General features: G+C 32.3%; 1 protein-coding gene and 1 long non-coding RNA gene across 16 annotated transcripts; one reads left to right on the forward strand and one right to left on the reverse strand.

Moving 5' to 3' along the window:
- Nucleotides 1–1,093: 1,093 nt before the first annotated feature.
- Nucleotides 1,094–15,899, forward strand: LOC140820527 (uncharacterized). Of its 15 annotated transcripts, XM_073180811.1 has the most exons (14): nucleotides 1,096–1,218; nucleotides 1,379–1,597; nucleotides 1,731–1,771; nucleotides 8,977–9,063; nucleotides 10,394–10,460; nucleotides 11,055–11,147; nucleotides 11,488–11,674; nucleotides 11,782–11,997; nucleotides 12,173–12,298; nucleotides 12,690–12,905; nucleotides 13,081–13,206; nucleotides 14,036–14,937; nucleotides 15,045–15,228; nucleotides 15,347–15,895. In XM_073180811.1, the coding sequence occupies exons 6-12, from the start codon at nucleotides 11,073–11,075 to the stop codon at nucleotides 14,809–14,811; spliced, it is 1,722 nt and encodes a 573-aa protein (XP_073036912.1). In that variant the 5' UTR covers nucleotides 1,096–1,218; nucleotides 1,379–1,597; nucleotides 1,731–1,771; nucleotides 8,977–9,063; nucleotides 10,394–10,460; nucleotides 11,055–11,072; the 3' UTR covers nucleotides 14,812–14,937; nucleotides 15,045–15,228; nucleotides 15,347–15,895. The 15 variants fall into 15 exon arrangements, with proteins under 15 accessions (XP_073036921.1, XP_073036912.1, XP_073036910.1 ...); XM_073180809.1 differs by lacking the exons at nucleotides 8,977–9,063; nucleotides 10,394–10,460 and adding an exon at nucleotides 1,969–2,035 and having other exon boundaries at nucleotides 1,723–1,771; XM_073180814.1 differs by lacking the exon at nucleotides 8,977–9,063 and having other exon boundaries at nucleotides 1,723–1,771.
- Nucleotides 15,659–17,392, reverse strand: LOC140820529 (uncharacterized). Its single transcript, XR_012115516.1, has 2 exons — nucleotides 16,593–17,392; nucleotides 15,659–15,915 (listed from the first exon to the last, which is right to left on the reverse strand). It is a non-coding gene; the product is annotated as an uncharacterized lncRNA (long non-coding RNA).
- Nucleotides 17,393–17,398: the final 6 nt, after the last annotated feature.

The raw sequence follows: 17,398 nt of genomic DNA on the forward strand, positions 1-17,398 counted from the left end.
GTTTGGTATTATATGACCCTTAAAGCAAAGTCATTTGTGGCCCCGATGATTGATTGAGATTTGGGATTGATGGCGCTTTGTCGACGCTATCATTCGAGTATCTCTGATTGAGGCCGGTGTCCCAGCTCGAGCATTGATTTGATAGCGATTTGTTTGATTCTGACATGTGATTAGTGGATGGGCATTTTACCTGATACCTCCACGACATACATGAATTGCATATCATATATCATTATTTAGATATATGTGGTATATATTGTGGTTGTTTCAGACTGAGCTTTGCTCACCCCAGAGGGGGCTGTTGTTGTCTTTGTATGTTGACAATGACAGGTACTTCGAGTTATCAGGAGACCGGAGATAGTACTTCTGGAGGAAGTCATGGTTGAGTTGAGGTTTAGTGGTTGTTTGTATTTAGTTGGTTTTGATTACATGTGGGCATGTTTTATGATGTGAGATGAAATATTATTTTAGTATTCAAATAATATTTTTGGGCTCATTGTAAAGAAAATTTTAACTAGTTTTCCGCTGTAATTAATTAATGCTAATCTAATTGCATTGTAATCACGATTAGGAGTTAAGGGCCCCACAAAAAAACGGAAGGCGTAGCGACGATTTTTCCTAAACCGTTGCTATATAGCGACAGTTTTTATTAAAATCGTCGCTATTAGTGACCGTTTTTCATCCACCGTCGCTAATATTGCGACAATTCCACAAACCGTCGCCCATGTGCGACAGTCTTGTATTCTACCGTCGCTATGTTAGCGACCGTTTTCAATCAACTGTCGCTTAATTTTAAAGACGACGGGTTTTATCAAAACATTTGCTATAGAGCAACAGATTAAATAAACCTTCGCTTAATATTTTACTATTTATTAAAGCTAAGCCTATTAGAGTAACTGTCTTGGTCTGTTTTTTAAACTCCCTAAAATACCCTCACTCCACCTCTCCACCTTTTTTCCACCTCTCCACCTTTTTTCAGATTTCTAACCTTATCAGACTATCTTCTTCTCTCCCAAATCCCAAACGAAGAGGCGCCTAAAACTCCACTCCCCTTTCTTCGTTATTCAGTTAAATCTGTATCTCAATTATAAATAACATTTCAATTGTCGTGCAGATCGGATATATTCATCTCAATTTCTCGATCAACTCCCCTCCGCCTCCGGCTCTTCCCTCGAAAAAACCTTCATCTTCTCCCAACCGCCGCTGCAACTCCCTACGGTATTTACATTTTTTTAATTATTCTGTGAAAAATTATCTAAGCCTCAACGGTGGGATGCCGGTAGTTGCTTGGATTGAGTATGATTCGAGGACGTATGTCATCAATATAAATCTTCAGCAATCTTCGTAAAACCTCAGCTTCCTCTTTTTTTCTTCTCAGTTGGATCTTTCTCCAATTCTTGAAGGTTTGCTAGCAAGTTCCAATTATCTCTTGGGTTGGAGCTTCAAAATAAACGGGGAAGCAAAAAATTTGGATTAGGCTTCTCTCCCTTCGCTTCCAGCAACCAAAAAGAAACCAATAGGCCGAATTGTAGCATTCGCCACGGTCGCAGTTGCCATTCTTTTACTGTCTTCAATCTTTAAGGGTAATTTCTTACTGGTAAATAATTTTTTTATTTCATCTTTCGCAAATCATATTTACTCTTTCTCCTCCTGTGCTTGACTGCAATCATTTGTTTCATTTTTCGTGTTTTTCGACTTTTTTTATTTTCATCGTCCATGGAGGATTAAAGCCGAAGAAACAACAGTTCACTGGCCTCTTTCTCACCACATGGTAATTTCTTCTTCAAAATTGTGCATTTTGTTTACTTCACACAAATAAATATCATCTCTCGCTTGATAGAATATGTTTGGATATTTGATTGCTAATGAAACACCAATTGAGAAATAGACACGATTTTGTGCAGCTGTTTGTTTTTGTCTTACTTCTTAAACACATCACTCCAATTTACTCATTTTAATATCTATTAGTGGACCAATGTCAAATAGATCAGCATGCCATCAAGGAAAAGTAACAGGATGGCTTATTAGTATCCAGGTACTATTGTTTCACAGTTTTCGTTCAGCATATGTGTACTTAGGACTGGGGATGATTCTTATTCCAAATTTGAGAGAAGCAACTAAGATAAATCCTTCTTTAAATTTTTGTTCATCATCTTGGACTAGAAAGACGATGGATAACTTTCATGTTTCAATGCATGTGATAAGAAATTGTCAATCTCTTGGGAATAAAGATGGTGTGATGGGATCTATGCATTAGTGTTCAAATGTTTACGAAAGAAACAAATTGTTCTGCTGTTCAAACTACTGCGTCTTTATGTATAAAAGTATTTAGTGGAATACTGTGGTTTTTGTTATTTTAAGCAATTCCGTGGATTGTATGTCCAGAGTTTGGGTTTGGGTCATTATCATTCAAGGGAATATGAACATCCTGTTGGGCCATTCAATGAAAGAATAACTACTGGACACTCAATCAAATACTGTAGCTGTATTCATATTAATCATATACAGCATCCAGACATACTGGAGCCGAACTTCTTTTAATTAATTTTTTCTGTTTTACATGCCATCTATGTTTGAGAATCAATACAAGTTACTGCAAATAATAATCTACTGAAAAAAATTCGAGGTTACAAACTAGGCAAGCAACATTACTAGTAATCTACTCGCATAATTAAATCCACTTTTTATGTTCAAATTTGTTGAAATATATATTTGAATATTGAAAAGTAATAGTTGAATATTTGAATGTTGAAAATAAGAGTTGTAAAGTTAGAAATTGTGTGTGATGATGTAGGTAATGATGTATTTTATTTTTGGATTATGTGTAATGAAACTCTATAAATAGATCTCTCATTTGTGAAGAAAATCACAATTGAGTAGAGAGAAAAATATTATAAAGTGTGTAGTTTGGTAAATTTTGAGAGTTTGAGATTTTTACTTTTTACCATAAATTTTTACTTTTTCACAACACGTTATCAGCACGAAGCTCTAAAAGTCCTACATACTTTTCCAAGCTCCAAACAGAAGAAAAAGGTAACAAAAGTAATAATATTTATTTTACTGTTATTTATTTATTGTGTATTTATTTAATATACAATATAATGTTATTATTAGAAATAATAAAAATAAATTTTTCATAAACTTGTTATAAATCCTGGGAGGATGTTAAGACGACATCCCACACTCCCGGTAAGGGATACGACAAGTATAAAAGCCTATAAGGTTTTTAAACAAAATAAATTATGACACTCATTATAATATTATGATATGATATACATATTATTTAAACATGTCTAATATATATATCATATTATTACCATAAAATTATACAAATACATACCTTTATTTTTTTGTACACCAACGGTCATAAATGGTAAAAAACGGCTAGTTTTTGCCCTATAAATATGATCTCACAAACACATTCAATCACTCCAACTTTCTCTTCTTCTCTAAAAATTATTCATCATCAAATTTTTCGAAGAAAAAAGAAGATGGCTTTCTCAAGGATATTTTTAATTATTTTGGTTATCATACTCACGAGTCTTGTATTTATCGGAGAATATCCTCCTCGTGTTTTCTTTATTTTTACAAATACTTGTACTTGTTTTTATCCGTTACTTTGTATTGCAATATTTATTAACTAATAAAATGCATCGTAATTTTTTTAGTACCACCATGTCAAATTTAACAAAGCTCGAATTTTGCGCTCGACATCACGGGAAAGAATTATATGCCATGGACTCTAGATGTAGAAATGCATCTTGAGTCATTGGGTCTAAGCGAGACCATTAAAGAAAATGGCATATGCACGTCACAAGAAAAGGCAAGAGCCATGATATTTTTGCGTCGACATCTCGACGATGGATTGAAATGTGAATATCTGACTGAAAAAAATCCATGGCTTTGTGGAAGGGATTAAAAGAAAGATTTGAACATATAAGGGAAGTTATACTTCCGACCGCCCGGGATGAATGGAATACAGAGATTCCAAGATTTTAAAAAAGTCAGTGATTACAATTCGGCGATGTATAGAATAATCTCGCAATTAAAATTTTGTGGACATGAGGTCACAGAATCTGAGATGCTTGAAAAAACATTTTCCACATTTCATGCATCAAATATTACTCTACAGCAACAATATAGAGTACGTGGATTTGCGAGATATTCTGAGCTCATCGCCTGTCTTCTTGTGGCGGAAAAGAACAACGAGCTATTAATGAGAAATCATCAGTCCCGACCCACTGGATCAACAGCATTTCCAGAAGTAAATGCTGTAAGTAAAAATGAATTTAAACCTCGGAAACCAAAATCAAAGACAAGATTTTGGTCGAGGTCGAGGTCGTGGACGTGGACGTGGACGTGGAATTGGCGTGGTCGTGGTCGAGGCCGTGGTTTTGAAAATAATAGAGATAGTTATTTTTATAACTCATCTCAAAAGAGCGTCCCAAACCATCCACAGAAAAGGCATCATGAGAATACAAGTGTTAATGAGAATCACTCAAAAAGATATGAAAGTTCTTGTTACAGATGTGGTACTCCAGGACATTGGTCCAAAGTTTGTCGAGCCCCTGAGCACCTTTGTAAACTTTATAAAGAATCATTAAAGGGGAAAGAAAAGGAGACCAACTTCACTGAACGCAGTGACCGTTTGAGTGATTCAACTCATTTTGATGCTGGTGATTTTATGAATGATTTCTCTGGAAATGATCAATATGTTGGTGGGATAGAAATGAACAATTTGATGCTGCAGATTTTCTCAATGATTTTTGAAAATGAACAATATAGTGGTAGAATATAAATGTACAATAATTTATTTTTCATGTATTCATATAATGTTTTATTGTATAATTATGATATGTGTTATATTTAAATATATATTGCCAGTAATTTTATTTCATTGCATATTTTTTTGAAGTTCAAATATGGAAAATGCTATGAGCAAAGCTTAAGTTTGCATACCCGATAGTGGTACAACGCACACTATCCTCCGAGATAAAAAGATATTTCTTGGAACTAAAACCACAAAAACAACGATGGAATACAATATCAAGTCCTGTAGACTTGATTAAAGGATGTGGTAAAGCACAATTTTTGTTACCTAATGGTACAAAATTTTTGATCAATGATGCTTTATATTCACCACAATCGAAAGAAATTTGTTGAGTTTTAATGATATATATTCCCATGGGTATGATACTCAAACAATGAATGAAGGGAATGATTAATATATGTGTCTTATCACATATAAATCAGGAAATAAATATGTGATTGAAAAACTACCAATGCTCCCTACTGGATTGCATTATACACATATAGTCTCGTTGAATCAAAACATGGTAGTTGATAATTCTTCGATATTAACCAATTGACATGATCGATTGGGACATCCTGGTTCAACAATGATGCGAAAAATTATAGAAAATACACATGGTCATCCACTGAAAGACCAGAAGATCTTTCAGAATAATAAGTTTCAATGTAAAGCATGTTCTCTTGGAAAACTTATTATAAGACCATCACCAGTCAAAATCCAAACTGAATCACCAATGTTTCTTGAACGTATTCAGGGTGATATTTGTGGACCAATCCATCCACCATGTGGACCATTCAGATACTTTATGGTATTGATTGATGCCTCCAGCAGATGGTCACATGTATGTTTATTGTCAACTCGAAATGTTGTATTTGCAAGATTACTTGCTCAAATAATAAAATTGAGGAATCAGTTTCCCGATTATACAATCAAGAAAATTAGACTTGATAATGCTGGTGAATTTTACTTCCCAGACTTTCAATGATTATGGTATGTCTATGAGAATCATTGTCGAGCATCATGTTGCTCATGTACATACACAGAATGGATTGGCTGAATCATTGATTAACGTCTGCAAATGATGCTAGACCAATGATTATGAAACAAAGCTCCCTATTTCTATATGGGGACATGCAATTTTACATGCTGCTTCATTAATTCGCATCAGACCAAGTGCATATCATAAATACTCCCCATTACAGCTTGCATTTGGTAAAGAACCGGACATTTCTCATCTGAGAATTTTTGGGATGTATGGTGTATGTGCCTATTGCACCACCACAACGAAAGAAAATGTGACCTCAAAGAAAGGTTGGAATTTATATCGGTTATGATAGTCCATCAATCATTCGATATCTTGAACCTCAGACAGGCGACGTGTTCACAGCACGTTTTGCTGATTGTCATTTTAATGAGGAAATCTTCCCAATGTTAGGGGGAGAACAGAAACATACCGAAAAGGAAATTACATGGTATGTATCACTCATTGTTACATCTGGATCCAAGAATAAAAACAATGTGAAAATATATACAACAAATTGTACACTTGCAAAGAATAGCAAATCAATACCAGATGCATTCGCAGACACAAAAGGAGTAACTAAATCATATATACATGCTGCAAATACCCCTGCTCGAATTTGAAATTCCAAAGAAATAAATGGAAGATACTCATGATGTCATTTAAACGCCTGAAGCGTGGAAGGCCAGTCGGTTCCAAGGATAAAAATCCTCGAAAAAGAAAATTCATAGAGAAACACGATGATCACAAAATAAAGAATGATGTTTCTGAAGAAACACATGATGATCACAAAATAGAGAATGGTGTTCCTGAAGAAAACACATGATGATGAAAATGTTCTGTCAGAACCACAAACTGACGAGAATCATGAAATCTCTATCAATTACATTAATACTGGAAAAATATGGAACCGAAAAGGACATAGATGAAATTGATGATATATTTTCTTATAATGTGGCAATCGACATCATAAATGATAACGAAGATCATGAACCAAAATCTTTGGTGAATGTAAAAATCGGCAGGATTGGATAAAATGGAAAGATGCCATCCAGGTTGAATTAGATTCGCTAAATAAACGTAATGTTTTTGGACCTATAGTCCTTACACCTGAAGGTGTAAAACCTGTTGGATACAGATGGGTTTTATTCGAAAGCGAAATGAGAAAATGAAATAGTAAGATATAAAGCTCGACTTGTTGCACAAGGTTTTTCTTAAAGGCCTGGAATTGATTATGAAAAAACGTATTCTCCTGTGATGGATGCAATTACGTTTCAGTATTTGATTAGCTTGGCTGGTATTTGAAAATTTAGAAATGCCGTCTTATGGATGTTGTTACAGCTACTTATATGGATCACGTGATAGTAATATATATATGAAAATCCCTGAAGGATTTAAGATACCTGAAGCACAAAGTTCAAAACCCAGGGAATGTTATTCTGTGAAATTACAAAGATCATTATATGGGTTAAAGCAATCAGGTCGAATGTGGTATAATCGACTAATTAGTGATCACTTGATTGAAAAGGGATATGTAAATAATTCAATATGCCCTTGTGTTTTCATTAAGAAAACAACATCCGGATGCGTAATTATTGCTGTATATGTTGATGATTTAAACATCATTGGAACGAATAAGGAAAATTCAAGAAGTTGTGTCATACTTGAAGGAAGAATTTGAAATTAAGGATCTTGGAAAAACCAAATATTGTCTGGGTTTTACAAATTGAACAAAAAGAATGTGGAATGTTTGTTCACCAGACAAATTATACAGAAAAGATCCTTAAATGTTTTAATATGGATAAAGCAAATCCTTTAAGTATCCAATGGTTGTTAGATCATTAAACATAGAAAAGGATGCATTCCGTCCATGTGAGATGATGAAGATATTCTTGGTCCAGAAGTACCATATCTAAGTGACATCGGTGCCTTATGTACCTTACAAATTATACAAGGCCTGATATATCTTTTGCCGTGAATATGTTGGGCAATGATTTAGTACATATCCAACAAAGAGACACTGGAACGGAATTAAACATATATTCCGTTACTCTACGAGGAACGACAGACTTGGGACTTTTGTATTCAAAAGATGTTAATTCAAGTATAATTGGTTATGCTGATGCTGGATACTTATCTGATCCACACAAGGCACGTTCCCAAACTGGGATATGTATTTACTCGTGGAGGCACTGCAATATTCTGGCGTTTCACAGAAACAAACGCTCGTAACAACTTCATCAAATCATGCCGAGATTATGCACTACATGAAGCAAGTCGTGAATGTGTGTGGTTAAAATCAATGACCCAACATATCCAAAGTTTCATGCGGATTATCATTCGATGAGAAGTCTGTCATACTATAGAAGATAATGCTACATGTGTTGCTCAAATGAAAGAAGGATACATAAAAGTGACAGAACTAAAAATATTCCTCCTAAGTTCTTCGCATTCACCAAGAGCTTGAGAAGAATAAATGTATTGATGTTCGTCACATTCAATCAAGTGAAAACTCATCAGATCTCTTCACAAAGGCAATTCCTACGTCAATATTCAGAAAAGCACATATATAATATTGGGATGCGCAATCTACGAAATTTGTGAAGAATTGTTCATGTCAACATCAGGGGGAGTTTACGTGACTGCACTCTTTTTCCCTTACTATGGTTTTTATCCCAATGGGTTTTTCCTAGTAAGGTTTTTAACGAGACAGTACAAAACACGTAAAGATGTATTTGAATGTTGAAAATAAGAGTTGTAAAGTTAGAAATTTGTGTGTGATGTAGGTAATGATGTATTTCATTTTTTGGATTATGTGTAATGAAACTCTATAAATAGATCTCTCATTTGTGAAGAAAATCACAATTGAGTAGAGAGAAAAATATTATAAAGTGTGTAGTTTGGTAAATTTTGAGAGTTTGAGATTTTTACTTTTTACCATAAATTTTTACTTTTTCACAAACAAAATTCACATTCTCTTATGCTTCATTTTAATCTTCTACTATTTATTAAAGTTGAGTAGGCTAGCGTAACTACATTGCTCTGTTTTTTAAAACAACTAAAATACCCTTCACCCCCACTACATCACTCCACGTTCTTAAACACATCACTTAGATTTTCTCATGTTCAACTTTCCACCCAGAGTGACGCTCTTCTCTTCTCTAAAAATTTACGCTTCTCGGAATTTGACCGATCTTGAACCTCCTTCAAACCCATCAAATTTTTTAAGGTTTGATTTTTATCTCTTTATCTATTATGTATTATTTTTACACATTATGATCATTTTCCAATTTTTTTATTTATCAATTGAATTATAGAATCTTGAAAAAGTATGCACGTTTTGAATGTTAGTTTGAATTTCCCCCCTCTTATGAATGTTAGTTTCGGTTTTCCCCTTATGAATGTTCTCCAATGTTTTATTCTAGATCAAGGTTTTATATTTTTGAATCACCGTGGAACATGAACTTTAGATTCATACGTCTTCTGATTTTATATTTTTGTGCTGGATTTGGGATTATATATGATTGGTTGAAGCATCTTAATCTGGCTCTTCTCATAACCCAATGTGATTTGCCACAGTTCCTGTATGTTGTCACACATTTTATCTGAATTAAAAATTTTTAAAATCTGGACAGAGTTAAAAACCCAAACGCTAAACTATTTATAGAATTTTGAAAATCATGACTCAAAATATGATAAATTTATTGCAAGTTGTGAAGAAGTATTAGTAAACACACAGTTTGAGAAGCAGAAGACTAATGTCAAAGATTGGAAAATTAAACAAATGATATATTTGGTACACCGATCACGGGAAAATTGGAAAATTTCTGAAATCATCCTAATCATCGTGTTCTGTGAATAATTATTAATGAATTAATAATTGAAATATGAAAATTTTTAAATCATGGATTTTGTGATTTCAAATAAAGCAAACTATTTGCACCATTAATCATTGCCCTTAAATAATCTGGTGGTGTATTTTTTTGAAGCATGAGATTATTTTAATTTGGATTCGAGGTATATTTGATTGAATATATTAGATTTTGTTGTGTTTTTACATTTATTTGCATTAGTCATTGCACTTAAATGTTTTATAAAATCTGCATAAATAATCTATTTTAATCATTGGTAGTGTATTTGTCAATTTCAAATAGAAATGTATAAATCTCTATTTTTTGATTCCATTTGTTCTGTGTTGCGTTATATTTTATAGTTGTCAAGTATAAAATATTTAATTTATAGTTTTTAGTTTTTAAGTGTCAAGGATTGAATTTTTTAATTTGTTTCATGTTGATTTCAAATTGGATGGTAGGATTTTATATCGCCTCATGTTGAGTTGTTCGTCTACACGAGATAATTGAGTGTTGTGGTTTTGTATAAACGTACTTGGAATTATTAAGGGGCTGGAAAATTAAAACATCTTTAAATTCATTAAGATCATTTGTTTGTCTTCCAATACAATTTTCATTACGTCATACTTTGTCATATGGCTCCATTATGAAACTAACAAATTTTACAATTTGATTTATAATATTTGAGTTCTAATGATTTTATTGTAGAAGTAAGAGTGAGTGAAAGAGTGATCAACACTGAAACTCAACAATTTGGTTGTTATATTCATATCATGTTTGCATATTACTGAGAAATCTCATTATTAAATTCTCCTTCATGTACTGTTGATTTTACTTTTATATTTTTTTGTTAATCCATATTAAATTACATGATAACACATTAATTCTTTTGAAATTTCATATTAAATGTTTATTCCATTCATTGGTGAAGCGAAAAGATATCAATTTCAGATTTTATTACTAGCTCTTTCGTTATAAAATAGTATCATAAAATCATCATTATGTAATTTGATCCCTATGTAATAATTATCATAATGTCATATGAATCTTTTTTCAAGGATATGTAAAAACATAAAATTATATCTTCGTCTCTCTTTTACTATTGGGCATGACTAATCTTTTACTATTTTTTATTCGCCCTTTCATATGTATTTTACATTTTTTTCCAAAAAAAAAAATTTTTGACATAAATATGCTTCTCAAACTGTTTGTTTACTAATACTTCTTCACAACTTGCAATAAATTTAACATATTTTGAGTCATGATTTTCAAAATTCTTTAAATAGTTCAGCCATTGGGTTTTTAATTCAGTATTTTAGGTGATGCTTTAGCTCGAATTTGATGGAATGAGAATACATTTCTCTTGCAGATATATGCACATTGAAAAATGGAAGCCACGAGTTCGGGAGAACATACACCAAACAACAATGACGTCACAAATCAACAACAAAGGTCTACGCAGGTCTGCAATTTTTTTAATTCAAAATTTCAAGTAAACATTTTAATACTGTATTGTAAAAATTTATTAAAATAGAAAAATATTTATATTTTAAGAATCAATTACATTCATGATCAATCAACATAATACAATAGCATATATAAATATATATATATATATACATATATATATATATATATGACAAAAATGATGACATATGAGTAAAATATAGCCTCAAATAGTTGACGACAATGACATGTACGTACATGCAAAAAATATTCATTTAAATTTTCCTCACATGTATTCCACTATTATTTTCTTATTTTCATAACCACATTAACTACTGGTCTTTAATTCTATGCAGGACATGACAAATTCTAGCTTTAGCTCTTACATCATCGAAAGACGACAAATGCTAACGGATAACGAACGTGAAAGGATACATTCTATGACCCAACAACGCCGACAATCTTACCTTGCTCGACATCGATCAAATTACCAAATTAGAAGAATGGAATTTACTTCATCCATTTCTACTTCAAACCAGCATGGTATAAATAATACGTACTTCAAAAAATATTTACATGGTCTATAAATGATACTTTTGATGTGTGCTAGATGCAAAAAAACACTTAAAAATGAATGTTTTGTTCAACAGATCAACAAATAAATTGGAGATTGACTCAACGTACCAGACAACGATCAATAAATGAGGATGCAAGGAACATGGAATTGGCTTACATTCGTACAAATTATCGAAGGAGACAAGATAATGAAAGATCATCAATTCCAGATGAGTCTAATCTTGGTAGTAATGATTTTGTTGCACCAAATACAATGATTCAAGAATCAACTCATAACATCGGTGAAAATCGTAAGTATCTTTTACAATATTTGGAATTAAATCCACAATGTAATGTTAAAAATATTTTCTTGGCAAAACAATCATTTATTTACTTTGAAGTATTGTACAAAATATTCCAAATAGTTCTCATTCTCAAATACTACTGCGAAGTTTAAAAAAGCTCCACATCTATTGTTCATGACAGTTGTTGATGTGACTACAGTGCGACAAACATGTCGCTCAGAGCCAATATCTTTTCATACTTTGACATCAAATTACGAGCGTGGAAGTTCTAGCAGACGTCTGCCAAGGCCAAATTATGTTCATCAAGGTATTCTACTATATCCAAATAAATAGTCGATTGAGTATATATGTTTTACACCTTTATCCATTACAAAAGGGTTCAAATAAAAATAAATAATTTAATCAAAATATGTTGACTTAATTTGTTTTAAATTGCTAAATAATTGTTTCACCCAATTTTTATATTTGTGACATAAATATGTATTTTTTTTATAAAAAACATTTTATTGCTTCTGCCAGCAATTTCCTATCTCACGTTATACATGTAATATTTAATGACTTCAATGAGAGTCCATCAACTAGGTGATTGATTTATATTTTTTGTTTAAAATGTCAACATTTTTTGCGTAAATATTTAATCATTTGAATGTGTGCTAGATGCAAAAAAACTGTTACAAAATGAATATATTGTTCAAAAGATCAACAAATAAATTGGAGATTGACTCAACGTACCAGACAACAATCAATAAATGAGGATGCAAGGAACATGGAATTGGCTCGCGGTCGTACAAATTATCGAAGGAGACAAGATAATGAAAGATCATCTATTCCAGATGAGTCTAATCTTGGTAGTAATGATTTTGTTGCACCAAATACAATGATTCAAGAATCAACTCATAACATCGGTGAAAATCGTAAGTATCTTTACAATATTTGGAATTAAATCCACAATGTAATGTTAAACAATATTTTCTTGGCAAAAAAATCATTTATTTACTTTGAAGTATTGTACAAAATATTCCAAATAGTTCTCATTCTCAAATACTACTGCGAAGTTTAAAAAAGCTCCACATCTATTGTTCATGACAGTTGTTGATGTGACTACAGTGCGACACACATGTCGCTCAGAGCCAATATCTTTTCATACTTTGACATCAAATTACGAGCGTGGAAGTTCTAGCACACGTTTGCCAAAGCCAAATTCTGTTCATCAAGGTATTCTACTATATCCAAATAAATAGTCGATTGAGTATATATGTTTTACACCTTTATCCATTACAAAAGGGTTCAAATAAAAATAAATAATTTAACCACAATATGTTGACTTAATTTGTTTTAAATTGCTAAATAATTGTTTCACTCAATTTTTATATTTGTGACATACATATGTATTTTTTTTTATAAAAAACATTTTATTGCTTCTGCCAGCAATTTCCTCTCTCACGTTATACATGTAATATTTAATGACTTCAATGAGAGTCCATCAACTAGGTGATTGATTTATATTTTTTGTTTTAAATTCCAACATTTTTTGCATAAATATTTAATCATTTGAATGTTTCAGAAGTTGATTTAAAAATTAAATAGGAAGCATCCTACATTAAATATACGATTAAACATGTAAAATTAAATTTAAACACATTGTATATTTTTTAATGTCTAATTTCATAGTTGTGTACAAAAAAAATAATTTATTTAAATTGATTACTCATATTTTTCAAAAACTCATATAACTAATAAAAATATTATTTCAAAATATGGTATATTTTTTTAACATAGAATATGAAATATCTGACTTTTTTATTAGAGCTTATATGCATTTCATAATTTCAATTAACATACAGGAGAAAAAAATACATTTTGAATTTTTTTCAATATACAGTATACATCATAATTTATTTGAAAAATAGGTTACTTTTAAAAACAAAAGTTTACAAATAATTTATAATAATAAATTTCCACTATATAATTTATTGGTTCACTCTTCCAGCAACAACTTTTTTTAAAATTGTTAATTTGAAGATTAATTTGAAAATTTCTGCAGGAAACATTTTCAATGAAAACAATGTCATTTTTAACATACAACGATATCCACGTCCACGTCGATATCATAACCTAGCAAGAAATTTCGGTGAAATTGAGATAAATTATCGGTGGCAATTGTCTGAACCAAGAATTTGTATACATTGCCAAGATGTATTGTTTCATGGTGAATCATCACAATTCTGCTGTAGAAATGGAAACACAAATTTGGATCATATCCCTTCTCCCATTGAATTGCAAGAGTTGTATGCTGCGGATAATGAGGAAGGCAGACATTTTCGACGATTCATAAGGGCTTACAATCATGTTTTCTCTTTTACATCAATGAGAGTCAATATAGATGAGTCCTTAACATCCGGTACACATGGAATTTACACATTTCGTGCCCAGGGATCAATATATCACTCTATTGGAAGTCTTCTACCAAATGAGAATTGTAGGACACGGTACATGCAGATGTGGATTGTAGACACAGATCATGATATAGACAATAGACTTAATGAAAATCCAGATCTAAGGCGAGAATTGTTGCTTAAGATACAAAACATTCTTGATCAACACAATCCTTTTGTGCACGTGTTTCGACAAATTGGCAAATGTGAAGACATACCTAACTGTAGGCTCATCATTAGGCAACAAAAACCTAATGAACATCAATATATTTTACCAACAACATCTCAAGTTGCGGTCTTCATTGTTGACAACGAGTATCAAGAAACTTTGAGCAGTCGAGATATTACTATACAAGGAATCGGTGGAAATCTTATCAGCATTTAAGATGTAGTTGGCTATTATGATCCTTTACAATATCCCCTCCTTTTGTCATATGGTTGGGACTTAAATAGCCGAAATATCAATGGTACCCGATTAACATGCTGAAATTACTATGCGTATATGCTACAGGTTAGTGAGAAAACATTGTACTTTTTGCTTTATCTTTTTATTTTAAAAAAAAATCTAACTTATATTTAAATCAATTCTCATACAGTATAAATTATCTTCTTAACCAGATACGAGAAAATTCACCATCTTTGATTCTTAGAGGAGGTCGTCTACTTCAACAATATGTGGTTGACAATTACGTAAAGATTGAAACACAAAGACTACGATGGATACGTTCAAATCAACGTGATATACATTCAGAACTTTACCAGGGATTGCAAGATTGTTTACATGGAGGTGAAAATAATGCAGGTACAATAATTTACTGATTTGAATATTGTACGATAACTTTATGATTTGAATATTATTTTTCACACTATATGTTACAACTCACATCTTATACATATCTATCATCTTCTACTTTATACAGGAAATGTTGGTACCAAAATCGTTTTGCCATCATCTTTCGGTGGTAGCCCACGTGACATGTACCAACGGTATCAAGATGCCATAACTTTGGTACAAACATATGGAAAACCAGATATAATGCTTACAATGACATGCAATCCGAATTGGAATGAGATAAAAAAATCAACTACTTCCTGGGCAATCACCTCAAGACCGTCCAGGTTTGATTACAAGGATATTTCGATCAAAATTCGAGGAATTTAAGAAAGACATTGTGGATAGAGGGGTTTTAGGTAATGTGAAGGCCCGAAAATCCTCGCTTTGAAAATTTGCAGAAAATTAAAAATTTTCTTTTTAAAAGAACTTAAACGGCCTCATTAATAAAATCACTGATGAATCAAGTTCAATGTTTAAAATTTAAAGCAGCGGAAGAAAATAAAATTTGCTAACAAATACAATTTAAAAATATCCAACGACTGAAAAAATATTGTTTGCGGAAATTAATAACTGCTGCGCTGAGGTCCTCGGGTGTCACTACTACCGACCCAAGCTGACTCACTGGTCCCCGTCCCCGGCCCTGGCCTCAAGTACCTACAACAATCAAGTCTAGTGAGCCTAAAGACTCAGCATGCATATATCGCAGGTAACGAGTAAAATCTGAAGTAAAATATGCATGGGATAAAATATCTTGTCATGAGGTATACTGAAAATAATCTGTACTGATGCTGAAAATAATATGTACTCATGCTGAAAATACTCTGTACTGATGCTGAAAATAATCTGTACTGATGCTGAAAATAGTCTGTACTGAGCAATTATAATACGTGCATAACTGAACTGATAATCACAGTAAAAATGTTTGCTCCTTGGAGCCCTGTACTGAAATAACTGGTAAAATTTTCTGTTGAGATTATGTTTTACGCCTGTGGCCATTGCACTAAGCTGAACTGATCGGTAACTGACTACTGGGGAGCCTGAAACTGAGCTGGCGGTCACTGAAGACCCGATGGTACCATCCTGAACTGATAGGTCACTGGCGACCTGATGATACCAACCTGAACTGAGCGGTCACTGGCGACCGTATAAATAATGCTCCCGCATAGTGAATGAACCACAAGCCATATCGCATAAATCTCAAAAATAATATTTCTTATGCACGTAATATAATTAACCAACATAATTAAATAGGAACAATTAAAATCATGTACTTGCGATATTTAAAAATACCTATATGACTTGATTGAGGTTTAGAAAAAGTATATACATGCCTTGGTTTGTTTTGACAGAAAACAAACGAAATAACGACGCGGCGCGGCGGAGACGGAGTGCTCTTCTTTTCCTCACTTAATTCCTTTAAATTAAGCATGCACCATAATTATTATAATAGCGTAAAAATCATAAACGTGATGCATGAACATTTAAAAATAATATGATTCGTGCTCAGGGCGCTGCTAGGACTAAAATCTCACTCCGAGTGCAAAATTACCATTTTGCCCCTAGACGTAAAATTTCACCTTTTTGAAATTTTCTAAATTTCATTGACTCTACCATGTCCCAAATAATTATTTAAGCCTACATGAATTCTCCCATATTTTTATTTGGCTTAAATCTATAACTTTTAAATAAATCTTTAAATACAACATATTAATGCATTTTAAATCCCGAATTAAACCAAACCTTAGCATAAAATTCCCAAATTAAAAACTTAGACTTCTAATAATTATTTTAGCTTAAATATAATTTCCCATAATTTTATTAAGCTTAAATCTAGGCGTTTCAATTAATTCTTTAATTAGCGTTTCGCGCGGCGATCAAATTCCGAATAATTCCAAAACTCATTATTTTGATCCAAAACTTACCAAACTCCTAAAATTGTCCCAAAACATATTTAAAAGTATTCTTAGACGTAAACTCGAGTTAAAATCGGAACTTGGCCATAATTTTCCCAACTTGAACCATAATTAAACAACTCAATCTAAACCATTTACTACTTAAAATTAGGTCCTCTAAATCCTTAATATTTCGGCCAGCACCCACTACTCACCATAAATCTCTCGGCCAACCTGGAAATTGC

Source organism: Primulina eburnea, unplaced genomic scaffold (genome assembly GCF_022965805.1).
Source record: "Primulina eburnea isolate SZY01 unplaced genomic scaffold, ASM2296580v1 ctg1146_ERROPOS100000, whole genome shotgun sequence".
NCBI lineage: Eukaryota > Viridiplantae > Streptophyta > Magnoliopsida > Lamiales > Gesneriaceae > Primulina > Primulina eburnea.

Coding starts and splice junctions, on each gene's coding strand:
- LOC140820527 (XM_073180809.1), top strand. CDS start 11,073: ATGGAAGCCACGAGTTCGGGAGAACATACACCAAACAACAATGACGTC. Junction 11,148..11,487: donor AACAACAAAGGTCTACGCAG/GTCTGCAATTTT, acceptor AATTCTATGCAG/GACATGACAAATTCTAGCTT. Junction 11,675..11,781: donor TTCTACTTCAAACCAGCATG/GTATAAATAATA, acceptor TTTGTTCAACAG/ATCAACAAATAAATTGGAGA.